The sequence below is a fragment of the Triticum aestivum genome, chromosome 7A (assembly GCF_018294505.1).
Source record: "Triticum aestivum cultivar Chinese Spring chromosome 7A, IWGSC CS RefSeq v2.1, whole genome shotgun sequence".
NCBI classification, from domain to species: domain Eukaryota; kingdom Viridiplantae; phylum Streptophyta; class Magnoliopsida; order Poales; family Poaceae; genus Triticum; species Triticum aestivum.
This window is the reverse complement of record NC_057812.1, coordinates 607,283,576-607,298,121: the sequence shown is the minus strand read 5'-3', so window position 1 is coordinate 607,298,121 and position 14,546 is coordinate 607,283,576. Positions and strand designations below refer to the sequence as shown.

General features: G+C 51.3%; 1 protein-coding gene and 1 pseudogene across 1 annotated transcript; both read left to right on the top strand.

The window, feature by feature from the left end:
- Nucleotides 1-941: 941 nt before the first annotated feature.
- LOC123148576 (myricetin 3-O-rhamnoside 1,2-glucosyltransferase UGT709G2-like) lies at nt 942-2,668 on the top strand. Its single transcript, XM_044568012.1, has one exon. The coding sequence runs from the start codon at nt 1,100-1,102 to the stop codon at nt 2,486-2,488; it is 1,389 nt and encodes a 462-aa protein (XP_044423947.1). The 5' UTR covers nt 942-1,099; the 3' UTR covers nt 2,489-2,668.
- A 3,843-nt stretch (nt 2,669-6,511) lies between these two features.
- LOC123153553 (myricetin 3-O-rhamnoside 1,2-glucosyltransferase UGT709G2-like) lies at nt 6,512-13,081 on the top strand (annotated as a pseudogene).
- The last annotated feature ends 1,465 nt before the right edge of the window (nt 13,082-14,546 follow it).

Below are 14,546 nucleotides of genomic sequence, written 5' to 3'. Positions count from 1 at the left end.
GTCGGCGATGCTCACCATCTTCGTGTAGTAGGCAGCGGCAGACATGTCCCCTTTGCGGGTGTGCTCGATGGCCGAGTGGAGCTGGATAACCCTAGCCCTTGACTGCGAGGAGAAGCTCTGCAGCAGGGCATTCCAGATCGATGCGGCGGTGGTGTGGGAGCTGACCTGCAGTAAAACCTCACGGGAGAGCGATGAGATAAAAAACGTGAGGATTTGCTGATCTTAAGTAACCCACACAACATGCTCAGGGTTCGGCGAGGATGTGGTCTCCTTGCCGGCGACGTCCTTCTCGGTGTAGAGCACGGCGGCTGGCTCCTTGATCGAGCCGTCCAGATAGCCCATCAGCCCCGCCCCCTTGATGTGCGGCAAGACCTGCACCTTCCACACTAGGAAGTTCTCTCGGGTCAGTTTTTCGGTGATGGTGTGACCAAGAGAGGCGATGGAGGGCGTGGCCATGGCAACGGCTGAGGAGGAGCTCGACATCTAGATGCGATGGAAAAGGTAGGCTCTGTATACCATGTGAAAACGAGGGTTAAGCGTATGCTCGTTGCAGGGACACGTGCGTGTCGATATAGGGGCCGAAGCCAGGATAGATATAAGATTAGTTGGACTCGGATTGATCTCCAAGTTAGCTAACAACCTGATAAGATCATATCTCAAAGACCCAACTGAATACACAACACGCACGCCTACTCACCTGTACAAATACAACACATATACGGTTTATATACTCTACCGTATATGTTTACAATGTTTAACAGCAACAAGTACCCTGATCCATACTAATCACCACTCTGCAGTCTTGAGCTTGCCTGATCCAGACTTGAACTGAATTCTGTTTTTGTGCAGGGCATGCCGATGACAGCTCTCTCCGCGTACCTGCCGCCACCAACAGTGAGGTGCTGCAGCGACGGCCGGATCGGGTGCAGAGTTGCTATTGGAGATTATTACTACTACTACTCCGTACTCCTAACTGGAGTGTTCTGATTGCCGATGGTTTGTTCCTTCTCCCTCGCCGTTTATATATAGGACGCCAAGCAACACCAACCACCAGAGCCGCCATTAAATCTGCGAGTTGGCCGACCTGCCGTTTGCCAGAATGATGGACACCGCGGCGCACGTTCTCGTGTTCCCTTGGCCACGGCAGGGGCACATCAACCCCATTCTCCATTTCGCCACCGCCCTCGTCGACGCCGGTCTCCAAGTCAGCTTCCTCCACACCGAGCGCAACCTCCGCCGTCTGGCCCAGGCGCCTCTGCTGGGCCTCCGCTTGCTTTCCATTCCCGACGGCCTCCCCGAAGACCAACCCTGCAGCTTCTTGGATCTCATGGAGTCCATGTGCACGACCGGCAGCGCCGCGTACCGTGCCCTGCTCCTGTCGCTTCTCTCCGCCGTTGATGCGCCCGTGACATGCGTTGTCGCCGATGGCACCATGCCGTTCGCCTTCGACATCGCCGAGGAGCTCGGCATCCCGGCGCTCGCCTTCGCCCCGCACAGCGCGTGCAGCTACCTGGCGCTCCTGTCCATGCCCAAGCTCCTCGAGCTCGGCGAGGCCGCCTTCCCCGCGGACGACCCGGTGCGTGGCGTGCCGGGGATGGAGGGCTTCCTCCGTCGACGTGACCTTCCTCGTGGTCTCTCCTGCGCTGAAAAAGGCGACGGAGACCCCTTGGTGCTAAAGCTTGCCGAGGTCACCGCCCGGAGCTGCAAGGCGCGTGCGCTCATAATCAACACCGCTGCGTCCATGGAGGGGCCAGCGCTCGCTCACATCGCGTCGTGCGCATGCGAGGTCTTCGCCGTCGGCCCACTGCACGCCAGGTCCACGATCGCCGAAAGCGCGAGCCTGTGGCGGGAGGACGACGGGTGCATGGCCTGGCTGGACGGCCACGAGGACCGGTCCGTCGTGTACGTGAGCCTGGGAAGCCTCGCCGTGATCACCCACGAGCAGTTCACTGAGTTCCTCTCTGGTCTGGCAGCCACCGGGTACGCCTTCCTCTGGGTTCTCCGGCCGGGCATGGTCCAGATGACCAGCTCCAAGCTCCTCGGAGCAACCGTCGAGGCAGTGGGAGGCGGCAGGGGGCGCGTCGTCGAGTGGGCTCCTCAGCGGGACGTGCTGCGTCATCGGGCGGTGGGCTGCTTCCTGACACACGCCGGATGGAACTCGACGCTGGAGTGCGCCGTGGAGGGCGTGCCGATGGTGTGCTGGCCCTTCTTCGCCGACCAGCAGACCAACAGCCGCTTCGTGGACGCCGTGTGGAAGACGGGGCTGGACATGAAAGACGTCTGCGACAGAGGCGTCGTGGAGAAGACGGTGAGGGGGGTCATGATTTCGGACGAGATCAAGGAGGCGGCCCAAGCCATGGCGCAACAGTTGAGGCTCAACATCGCGGAGGCGGGGTCGTCGTCATTCCAGTTCGAGCGGCTCGTCCGCTTCATCGGGGAGCTCAACATCAGCTCCTCTCTAATGAAGCCCAGAATGAACGAAGACTAGTACAGGCTGGTAGCAATTTGCCAGACACTGAGTAAAATAATCGCATTGTTAAGTGCCACCATCAATTATGGAGATATATGCAGAGCAATAATGTTTTTCTTAAAAAACTAGATAATTGTCCGTGTATTGCAAAGGAATATACTATTAAGTTGATCCAATGATTATTTTCTCAAAGAAAAAGTTGATCCAGTGATTAGTATGATTTGGTGGATGGACTCCTAGCCCAGTGTTGGAGTGCAGTTGCGTGCTCCCACCGACGCGGGTTCTCGAACCCTGTGGGTGTTTATCATCACTCCTAATTAAAAAAGCCACACCTTCCCTGTTGGATTCAAATAATTGCTGCCACAGACGTAGGCTTTCGTCCTTCACGCTGGGTGCACAGCCGGCGGCCACCGCAATTTTAATCATTCGTATCTTTTGAACCATATTTTTGTTTAATATATATATATATATATTGGAGCTTCTAGTGTCAATACCTTTAGAACAAGGTCAATCTAGGATAAATTTTAAACATGTCTTAATTTTGATGATTCAATCCACTTATTTCACTCAATCTGTTTCGATCCACTTATTCAAAAATGTGTTTAATTTTGAACAACAACATGAGTGACATAAGTTTTCTAAAAATAAAAACTATTTGAAAAGAAATATTGTAAACAAACCTATTTCAAAAGAAATATGTGAAACAAACCTATTTCACACATTTCACATGTTAAAAAAATTGTAAAATATTTGGAGGAGCGAAATATGTGTGGGGACTACGTACCCAAAACAAAAGAATGAGTAAAATGTGTTTTTGAGTGAGATAAGTTACTGAAACTGAAAAATTATATTTGTGAAAATGAGTGAACAAATATTCAAAAGAAACATATTTGAAAAGAAATATGTGAAACAAAGCTATTTCACATTCCATATGTTGAAACTTCTGTGAAATATGTGGATGAGTGAAATCTGTGTGGGAATTTCTTAGAACAACACAAATGAGTGGAATGAGTTAATCGAAACTGAAAAATGATATTCGACTTTAACATTTCAACCCACCTATATCAGCCATTCAATTTTCAGTGTGCAAAACAGCTTATAATAACACCAATGAGTGAAATATGTTTTTCAATTTAGTGAAATTGGTTCTTTGAAATGAGTAAAATCGGTTATTTCTGTGATGAAATCATTTTTTTATGTGAGTGAAATATATATTTTTTAAATGAGCACAATCATTTTTCCACATGGGTGCAATATGTTTTTTTGATTTGAGTGAAATATGCAATTTGGAATCTGTGCAATAAAATTAGTTGAAATGTATCAAGTATTGAACTTATTTAATGGTCTTGCCACGAGTAATTCAAATATATAAAGAATATCACCAATCGGATTTATTGTTTAAAAGATATCACTCTTCAGATATTTGGCAATGAAATTTAATAATACTCCATCCATTCCATAATTTTGTGCAGACATGCTTTTCGAGATTTAAATTTGATTATAAATTAGACGAATAATACATCAATCAAGTCACTGAAAAATTATACCATTGAAAACTTCCGTCGAATACGAATACAATGGTATCATTTTTATGACACATAACTCACATTTCATTGATTAAATTTATGGTCAAAGTTAAATCTTAAAAAACGTGTGTGCACTACATTGTGAAATGGAAGGAGTGTTATTTAAAAAATATGGGTATTCCAAATAGACTATATACAAACTAAAATGATTGAACACACACATTAAAGCACGCTTACATACATCCAGTTCCGGGAAAAATAGAATATCTTATAATTTAGAACGGAGGGAATAAAACATACGAGAAGTGGAAGTCCTAAACTGGCCAGTTTACGTCCTAAAACAGGATTGAGGACTCTAAATATACTTTTTTGGCAGATGAATAATGCAAGATTAGATCAAATAAAATTTTAATGAAGAAAGGTAGAAATTTGTAGAAGTTAAATGGACGAAAGTGGACTTTCTCCATGAGAAATACTGAAAGGATACGTCAAAGTATGCATTCTTTTTTTGCGGGGGCCAAAGTATGCATTTTGATCTTCAAAGAAAATGAAATGACAACCGGGTCCTTCAGTACTCACCGTCTATGTTCACACCTGGGGATCCTGAAACATATTTTTCTTATCAAAAATGCTAAACATACAGACCCTTACATGAGTTCTACAGGGACCTTCACTCTAATTCGCCCCCCTCCCCCTGATTTTCAGGTGGGTGGGGCTCCTTCTTCACCTTAATCTAATGATTAGTTGACAGCTCCACACCTGTCTGTAAAGCCCTGTAAAGAGCCCGTCGATGTAGCATTACTGCTTTCTTATTTAACGATGTGGTTCTTCAGCCGTCAGCACATGTGGAATTGAGGCCAAATTGTCATCAATGACGTAGCCAACCTGATTGATTGAGCAGATATTCAAAAGTAGAAGGAGCATCGTAGCTTCGTTCTTTGGCATGAGTCACGGGTTGTACCAACTCAAGTTCTATCCCACAACGACATGTGCAGAGATGCTACTGTAGATTGATTTGGAGGGCTCTTCGAGCAAATGGTTTACAAAAATGGTAAACATACAGACCTTTATATGAGTTTTACAGGGCTCTAATTTGCCCCCCCCCCATCACGCTGAGTAAATGGCACTGGTGGTCCCAGAACTTGCGCTGCGGGTGCATTTAAGTCATGGTACTTCTAAACCGGAAAAACCCGTCATTGAACTTGCATTGCGGGTGCAGATAGGTCACATATGCCATCTGAACCGGCCAGCTGCCCTATTTTCGAGAAAAACCCGTCATAGAACTTGCGTTGCGGGTCCAGATAGGTCACATTTCACATTTTTCATTCCTGGACATTTTTTTTAAAGTCACGAATCACAAAAAATTTAAATAAATATTTTCTAATTTTTTTAAAGTTGCGAATCACAAATATTTTTTTAAAATGTTCACAACTTAAAAACAATGTTTGTGAATCACAAATATTTTTCAAATTTATCATTCGCCAACATTTTTTATAGTCGTGAACAAATAGTTTTCAAATTAATCTTTCATTAACATTTTCAAATTTATTATTCACAACTATTTTCAAAATTTTTCTTCGTGAACATTTATTAAAAGTCACGAACACAAATATTTTTAATAAATATTTTTTTAATTTATCGTTCACAAACTTTTTTTTAAAGTCGTGAATCACAAATATTTTTTTAAATGATCACAACTTAAAAAAATGTTCGTGAATCACAAATATTTTTCAAATTTACCGTTCTCGATTTTTTTAAAGTCGTGAACAAATAGTTTTCCAATTTTCAAACTTTTTGTTCGTGGACCATTTTTTAAAGTCACGAATCACAAATATTTTTAATAAATATTTTTTAGTTTATCGTTCGCGAACTTTTTTTAAAGTCGTGAATCAGAATTTTTTTTAATGTTCACAACTCTAAATAAATGTTCGCGAATCAAAAATATTTTTCAAATTTATCGTTCTCGACCATTTTTTTAAAAGTCGTGAACAAACAAATTTCAAATTAATCATTCACGAAATTTTTTAAATTTATCATTCAAAAATATTTTCAAATTTTTTATTCCTGGACATTTTTTTAAAGTCACGAATCACAAAATATTTTAAATAAATATTTTTAATTTATCGTTCGCGAACATTTTTTTAAAGTCGCGGATCACAAATTTTTTAAAAAACTTTCGCTAACATTTTTTTTAAAGTCGTGAACAAATAGTTGTCAAATTTATCGTTCACGAACATTATTTAAAAGTCACGAATCACATATATGTTTAAAGTCGTGAACAAATTTATCGCGTTTGACCGTTAGAGGGAGAAAACCGGGCAGCTGGCCGGTTCAGATGACCTGTGTGATCTATCTGCACCCGTAATGCAAGTTCAATGACGGATTTTTCCGATTTGCAAGTAGCATGACTTAAGTGCACCCGCAGCGCAAGTTCTCGAACCGCCGGTGCCATTTACTCCATCACGCTTGTAGCAAACGCCGGCCGGAGCTTGCACTAAATCTGCGAGTTGGACGACCTGCCGATTTGCCGCGGTGATGGATGACGCCGCGGTGCACGTTCTCTTGTTCCCTTGGCCGCGGCAGGGGCACATGCTCCATTTCGCCACCGCCCTCGTCGATGCCGGCGTCCAAGTCACCTTCCTCCACACCGAGTGGAACCTCCGTCGTCTTGCTCAGGCGCCTCCACCGGGCCTCCGCTTGCTGTGCATCCCCGACGGCCAACCCGACGATGCGCCGGGCCCACCGGGCGTACCGGGCCCCGCTCTCTGCCGCCGATGCGCCGGTGACATGCGTTCTCGCCGATAGCACCATTCCGTTCGCCTTCGACATCGCTGACGAGCTCGGCATCCCATCGCTCGCCTTCGTCACGCACAGCGCGTCCAGCTACCTGGCGATCCTGTCTATGCCCAAGCTCGTCGAGCTCGGCGAGACCGCCTTCCCTGCAGACGACCTGGTGCGTGGCGTTCCGGGGATGGAGGACTTCCTCCGGCGACGAGATCTTCCTCGAGGACTCTCCTGCGCTGAAAAAGGGGGCGAAGACCCCTTGGTGCTCAAGCTCGCCGAGGTTACCGTTCGTTCCAGCAAGGCACATGCGCTCATAGTCAACACCGCAGCGTCCATGGAGCGGTCAGCGCTCGCCCACATCGCGTCGTGCACAAGCGACGTCTTCGCGGTAGGCCCACTTCACGTGAGGTCGAAGTTCGCCGCAAGCGCGAGCCTGTGGCGGGAGGACGACGGGTGCATGGCGTGGCTGGACGGCCACGACGACCGGTCCGTCGTGTACGTGAGCCTGGGGAGCCTCGCCGTGATCACGCATGAGCAGTTCACTGAATTCCTCGCAGGCCTGGCAGCCACCGGGTACGCCTTCCGCTGGGTGCTCCGGCCGGACATGGTCCAAATGGCTGGCTCCGCGCTCCTCGGAGAAACCGTCGAGGCAGTGGGAGGCGGCAGGGGGCGCATCTGATAGCTAATCTGTTGCAAGACTCAACACTGAACTTGTTGTTTCTCTGAATAAAAGGGACCGGGAGCGTGCACCTGTACACGCACGGTTCAGTAGATTCAGTTAGGCGTTTTCTGTCAGTAGTTTCAGTTAGTTTGTTAGCTAGAAATGCTCGCCTCACCGGGTCATGGAATGGCATGATCGTAGCGGTCTGTGCGGGCAAAGTAGTTGCTTGATCTCAGCTTGGCGTCGTGGGATGGCACGACCAGTAGGCCAGCTGAAGACGTGGGCGTTTTCCTTGTATCTCGGCAGCCGTTTGAGCTTGCTACAAATAACAGAAAAGCAGAGAAAAGCTGCAGTTCAGTGCGCAGCACAAAATACCTCTGTCAGACTTGATCTTCTCTCTCGCGAAATTCTCTCTCTCGTGCGATCGGCAGCCATCTGCAACTACAAGGGGCATCAGAGCCTCGGTGGTGTTCGATCCATCCTGGGCGCCGGCGGTGTCTGATCCGCCGGAGTGATGGCAGGCAGCGACGACGAGAAGTCGAAGAAACAGCAGGAGGAGGAAAAGGGCGCTGCCTGGCGCGTCTCTCCACAGAGGTGGGGTCGGGGGTGCGTGTGATCGAGCGCGTCGTGCACGGTGGCGGCGGCGGTGCTCCCCCGATGATGCTCACGCGCACGAACTACTCCGACTAGGCCATGATCACCAAGCTGCAGCTGCAGGCCGATGAGCTGTGAAGGGTGGTGGAAACTGGCCAAGGTACGGATCGCGACGACCGGCGCGCCATGATCGCCCTCCTGAAGGGGGTGCCGCCGGAGCTCATGCGTATTCTGGGCGCCAAGGCCACGGCCAAGCAGGCATGGGACACCCTGAAGACCATGCGCGTCGGGGTCGAGCGCGTGCGTGAAGCCAAGGCGCAGACTCGCCGTTCGGAGTACGAGGCGCTCCGGTACAAGTACGGCGAAGGGATCGAGTCGTATGTGATGCGGCTCAGGACGATCATCGACAAGCTGGAGGCGCTCGGCGACCCGGTGGACGAGCACATGGCTGTTCTCAAGGTCCTCCGGACGGTGCCGCGGCCCTACCGCGAGATGGCGGTTGGCGAATGAGTCCCTCGTGGACACCAAACAGCTCTCCCACGAGGAGCTCTGTGGCCGACTCCTTGTGGTCGAGGTGCGTGACCGCGAGGAAACACCGGTGCTCGGCGCACAACTGCTCTTCACTGCTGATGAGTGGCGCGCGCGCGAGAAGCTGCTGGATCAAGCCGGCGGGTCGTCGGGGTCCGAAGATCGACGCGGGCGCGGCAACGACAACCCGAAGAACTCCCAAGGCGGCGGTAGCCGTGGCCAAGGTGGTGTCCGCGGCAACGGCGGTCCGGCGACGCCCAAGCGCAAGGGCGACTGCCGATACTGCGACATCCCAGGGCACTGGGCGAAAGAGTGCCGGAAGAAGGCAAGGGACCAGCGCGAGCAGCAGGACCAGCAGGCCAACGTCGCCCAGGTCGACGTCGAGCAGCCAGGGTTGCTCCTAGCCACTTGCGCGGTGGTGAGCAGCGAGGTCACGGACACCGACGCGCTGCCCGGCCCCGGAGATCTTCCTCAACGAGGCGCGGGTCGTGCCGGTGGCCACGGATGACGACCGCTGGTATCTGGACACCAGCGCCAGCAACCACATGACGGGGCGCCGCGACATGCTCTCGGAGCTCGACGAGACAGTACGAGGTACAGTGTGTTTTGGTGACGGCTCTGTCGTGCAAATTTGTGGGCGCGGGGTCGTGTTGTTCACATGCCGCAATGGCGAGCATCGCGCACTCGCAGACGTGTACTTCATCCCGCAGCTACGCACGAGCATTGTCAGCCTCGGGCAGCTTGATGAGAACGGGTGCAAGTCCGTGATCGAGGACGGCAAGCTCTGTCTGTACGACAGGCAGAGGCTGTTGCTCGCACGGGTGCGGCAGACGAGCAACCGGCTTTACGCCGTGGCTCTGAACTTGGCTGCTCCCGTGTGCCTGCTCGCCGGAGCCCAGGACGAGGCCTGGAGGTGGCATGCCAGGTTCGGTCACTTGCACTTCCGTGCGCTGCACGATCTCAGAGCGAAGAGCATGGTACGTGGGATGCCGGCGATCGCGCACGTCAATCAGTTCTACGAGGGCTGCACCATTGGGAAGATGCATCGTACGCCCTTCCCGCGCGCGTCGGCGTATCGTGCCGAGCACGCGCTCGATCTCGTCCACGGCGACCTGTGCGGCCCCATTACTCCGGCGACGACTAGTGGTAACAAGTACTTTCTGTTGATCGTGGATGATTACAGTAGGTATATGTGGCTTGAGGTACTGAAGAGCAAGGACGAGGCTTTTCGGTACTTCAAGAAGATCAAAGCACACGCAGAGATGGAAGGCCGTGTCAAGCTCCGGGCGCTCCGGACTGACAGAGGCGGCGAGTTCACTTCAACTGAATTCGCCACCTAGTGCGAAGAGCTGGGGATTCAGAGGAACACAACGACGCCGTACTCTCCCCAGCAGAACGGAGTCGTCGAACGACGGAACCAGTCCGTGGTGGAGATGGCACGCAGCCTCATGAAGGCCATGGACGTGCCGTGCATGTTCTGGGGTGAGGCCGTGCGCACTGCTGTCCACATACTGAACAGGTCACCGACGAGAAGTTTGCAAGGCATCACTCCATACGAGGCGTGGCGCAAGAAGAAGCCGGCGGTGGATTACTTCCGCACCTTCGGCTGTGTCGCGCATGTCAAGCTCGTCGGACCCGGCGTAACCAAGCTAGCGGACAGGTCGCGCCCGGGCGTCTTCCTGGGGTACGAGCCGAGCACCAAGGGCTATCGGGTGTACGACCCGATCGGCAAGCACCTGTACATCACGGGTGATGTGCGCTTTGAGGAGGATCGGCGCTGGGACTGGCGCAAGGGCGGCGGCGACTCCGAGCCCGCTCACACCAGGGAGTTCACGGTCGTGTACTCCAGTGCGGGGGCGCCCGTGACGACAACCTACACGGTGTCCACTGACACAGCTGCATCGCCACACTCTCCAGCAACAACAACGGAGCCATGCTCACCTGTTGGGCCGGTGCAGTCACCGCACACGCCGACCGGGGCGGCTGACACGCTCTCGCCGACAGGCCCCGTCGCCTCTCCATCACTCACGCCGCTCACCATTGACGACGATGGGTGGGTGTCTGCACCGGACGGCGAGACCTTCGACTCGGAGGGGGTGCCGCTCCGGTACAAGACCGTCGAGCACCTGATCGATCACGCTCCGGCACGCACCCTTGAGTACAGCGGGCTGTGTCTCTCAGCTGCGGAGGAGCCCGCGTCCGTTGATGTTGCACAGAGCGAGCCGGCATGGCGTGGCGCCATGGAAGCGGAGATGGAGTCAATCCGCGCCAACAACACTTGGGAGCTCGCCACGCTCCCGGCTGGTCATCGTGCAATTGGTTTGAAGTGGGTGTTTAAGGTGAAAAGAGACCCTGCTGGCAATATTGTGAAGAACAAAGCACGGCTAGTGGCGAAAGGCTATGCTCAGAGGCAAGGGATTGATTTCGACGAGGTCTTTGCTCCCGTCGCGCGGCTGGAGACAGTGCGTGTACTGCTTGCCGTGGCCGCACACCGGCAGTGGAAAGTGCACCACATGGACGTCCGATCAGCATTCCTCAACGGCGACTTGGCAGAGGAGGTATATGTGCATCAGCCAACAGGTTTTGTCAGCAGTAACAGTGAACAAAAGGTTCTCAAACTGAAGAAGGCCCTATACGGGCTCCGGCAGGCGCCGCGTGCTTGGAACGCCAAGTTAGACTCCACACTGGTGTCACTTGGGTTCGAGCGATGTCAGTTGGATCATGCACTGTACCGACGAGGTGATGACAAAGAGTTTCTTCTGGTTGGAGTCTATGTTGATGATCTAATTATCATTGGAACATCAGACTCTGCTATCGGACAGTTTAAGAGACAGATGCAGGATCTTTTCCAGATGAGTGATCTCGGTTTGCTCAGTTACTACCTGGGAATCGAAGTAAAGCAAGATTATGGAGAGATAAAAGTCTGTCAGGCAAGTTATGCAACCAAGATACTTGAAGATGCAGGCATGGGACAGTGCAACCCTAGCTGGACACCGATGGAGAACCGTCTGAAACTGACGAAGAACAATGGTGAAGTTGTTGATGCTACCAAGTATCACAGTGTCATTGGCAGTCTCAGGTATCTAGTTAACACGCGGCCAGAATCGTGTATGCAGTGGGTGTTGTGAGCAGATTCATGGAGGCACCAGGGAAGGAACACTGGACTGCAGTGAAACAAATTCTGCGCTATGTGAAGGGAACTTTGAGCCACGGCTGTACATTCAAAGCAGGGAGGGGTGACACACTAGTCGGTTTCAGTGACAGTGATCACGCGGGGGATCCTGTTGATCGCAAGAGCACGACTGGGCTGGTTTTCTTCCTTGGAGACAGTGTGATTACGTGGTCGTCCCAAAAGCAGAAGATTGTGGCGATGTCGTCCTGTGAAGCTGAATACATTGTAGCAGCTACAGCAGCAACTCAGGCAGTGTGGCTTAGTAGGTTGCTTGCTGAGATGTTCGGGGGTGATGTTCAGAAGGTGAAACTGAGAGTGGATAACAAGTCTGCGATCGAGTTGAGCAAGAACCCGGTTCACCATGAACGGAGCAAACACATCGACCTCAGGTACCATTACATTCGTGAGTGCGTTGAGCTGGGAAGAGTTGACATTGAGCATGTTCGGACTGGCGATCAGCTAGCTGACATACTTACAAAGTCCTTGGGAAGAACTCGTTTCGCTGAACTACGGCTCAAGCTCGGAATCAACCAGGTGCAACAGATTTAGGGGGTGAATTGATAGCTAATCTGTTGCAAGACTCAACACTGAACTTGTTGTTTCTCTGAATAAAAGGGACCGGGAGCGTGCACCTGTACATGCACGGTTCAGTAGATTCAGTTAGGCGTTTTCTGTCAGTAGTTTCAGTTAGTTTGTTAGCTAGAAATGCTCGCCTCACCGGGTCATGGGATGGCATGATCGTAGCGGTCTGTGCGGGCAAAGTAGTTGCTCGATCTCAGCTTGGCGTCGTGGGATGGCACGACCAGTAGGCCAGCTGAAGACGTGGGCGTTTTCCTTGTATCTCGGTAGCCATTTGAGCTTGCTACAAATAACAGAAAAGCATAGAAAAGCTGCAGTTCAGTGCGCAGCACAAAATACCTCTGTCAGACTTGATCTTCTCTCTCGTGCGATCGACAGCCATCTGCAACTACAGCATCGTCGAGTGGGATCCTCAGCGCGACGTGTTGCGGCACCGGGCGGTTGGCTGCTTCCTGACACACGCAGGATGGAACTCGACACTGGAGTGCGCCGTCGAGGGCGTGCCGATGGTGTGCTGGCCCTTCTTCGTGGATGCCGTGTGGAGGACAGGGCTGGACATGAAGGACATCTGCGACAAAGGTGCCGTGGAGAGGACAGTCAGGGAGGTCATGGTGTCCGACGAGATCTAGGGGGTGGCCCAAGCCATGGCGCAATAGTTGAGGCTCGATGTCGCGGAGACGGGGTCGTCGTGCTCTAATTTTGAATGGCTCGTCCGCTTCATCGGGGAGCTGAAGCACTGTGTGAAGCCTGCCTCTAGGTGTGTATAGGTGTAGGGCTCGGGACGAGGGCCGGAGAGTGCAGTGGCTGCACTATGCCGAGACCACCAAGGGACTTTTCAGGGAGCTTCAGTTGTAGTACTCCCTCCGTCACAGTTTATACAAATCCTACGTGTATATCTAGGTTATCGATTTTATCATCCTAATATAAACTATATAACACAAAAATTATATCTTTTGAAAATAGAACATCTGAAGTTTATATTGATATATTTTTTGTAATATATGACTTGTATTAGGTTAGTCAAATTGACGACCTAAGGGTACGCGCACACCCTGTAAACTGAGAGAGAGGGAGTACACACAAACATTGGGGACCCAGCGACACTGGAAGCATTGGTAGTCCGGGAGACTCTTGCGCTGGCAAATGTACCTGTTGGAAATATGAGCAATTTACCAAATGATTTTATTAACAGAAATACTAGATAAAGCATGACTAATATAGAAGAGATAAAACAAGTCATGCGTTCTGACAGAGAGAATGTAAATAGCTTCTGCATATATGAACCGTAGCCTATCATATCTAAAGCAGACAGTATAACAAGTAGCATATATGAAGTAGAACCTAACATGTGTAGGACAAGGACTAGAACAAGGAACTGTGGCAGAACCTTTAACAGGAAAGACAAGAACACGTACGGGACAGCAGTAGCAGAAGCGCTGGACTTGGGGTCGGTGTCCTCTCCTGCCATGTCGTCGAGGAGGTCGTGGACATCGGGGAAGAAGTTGTCGTCGGGGAAGTAGTCGTCGATGACCGGATCGTCCGTGATGAAGCAGCCAGTAGTCGCGCTGAGCGCTCCCCAGAAACCTTATCACCCTTCTCCCGTACAGGACTCAAAAGGTGCGGTTTCGAAGGCCTACTGTCCCGACCTGCGGTGCACGCCGCAAGACGGGATGGGGAAGAACGTAGCAACAACGCAGTGCTCAGGAACTTTGTGGCGAGAGGAAGGGGATTTTCTGGTGTGTCTCTCTGGAGAGGAGCGACCTCTCTTATATAGGCACAGGAGAAGAACGCGAAGAGGCTGCGGCGGGAGCCTTATCATCCTTCTCTCGTACAGGACTCAAAAGGTGCGGTTTCGGAGGCCTACTGTCTCGACCTGCGGTGCACGCCGCAAGACGGGATGGGGAAGAATGTAGCAGCAGCGCAGTGCTCAGGAACTTTGTGGCGAGAGGAAGGGGATCTTCGGTGTGTCTCTCTGGAGAGGAGCGACCTCTCTTATATAGGCATAGGAGAAGGACGCGAAGAGGTTGCGGCGGGAGGTGAAGCAACGAAGGGAGACGAAGCGAACAGGCAGCGGCCGAAGAGGCGCGCCATTCGAATTCAGTGTCCACTACAGAAAACGTTTCAACTCCCATGTGACCTTTCGTATACCCGTCGTGCGTGACAAAAATTTAGACATCGGCTCGGCTCATTCCCGCAACCCGCGGCGCGTCGTGGCGAGGCGAGGCGGGCGGC

Coding starts and splice junctions, on each gene's coding strand:
- LOC123148576 (XM_044568012.1), top strand. CDS start 1,100: ATGATGGACACCGCGGCGCACGTTCTCGTGTTCCCTTGGCCACGGCAG.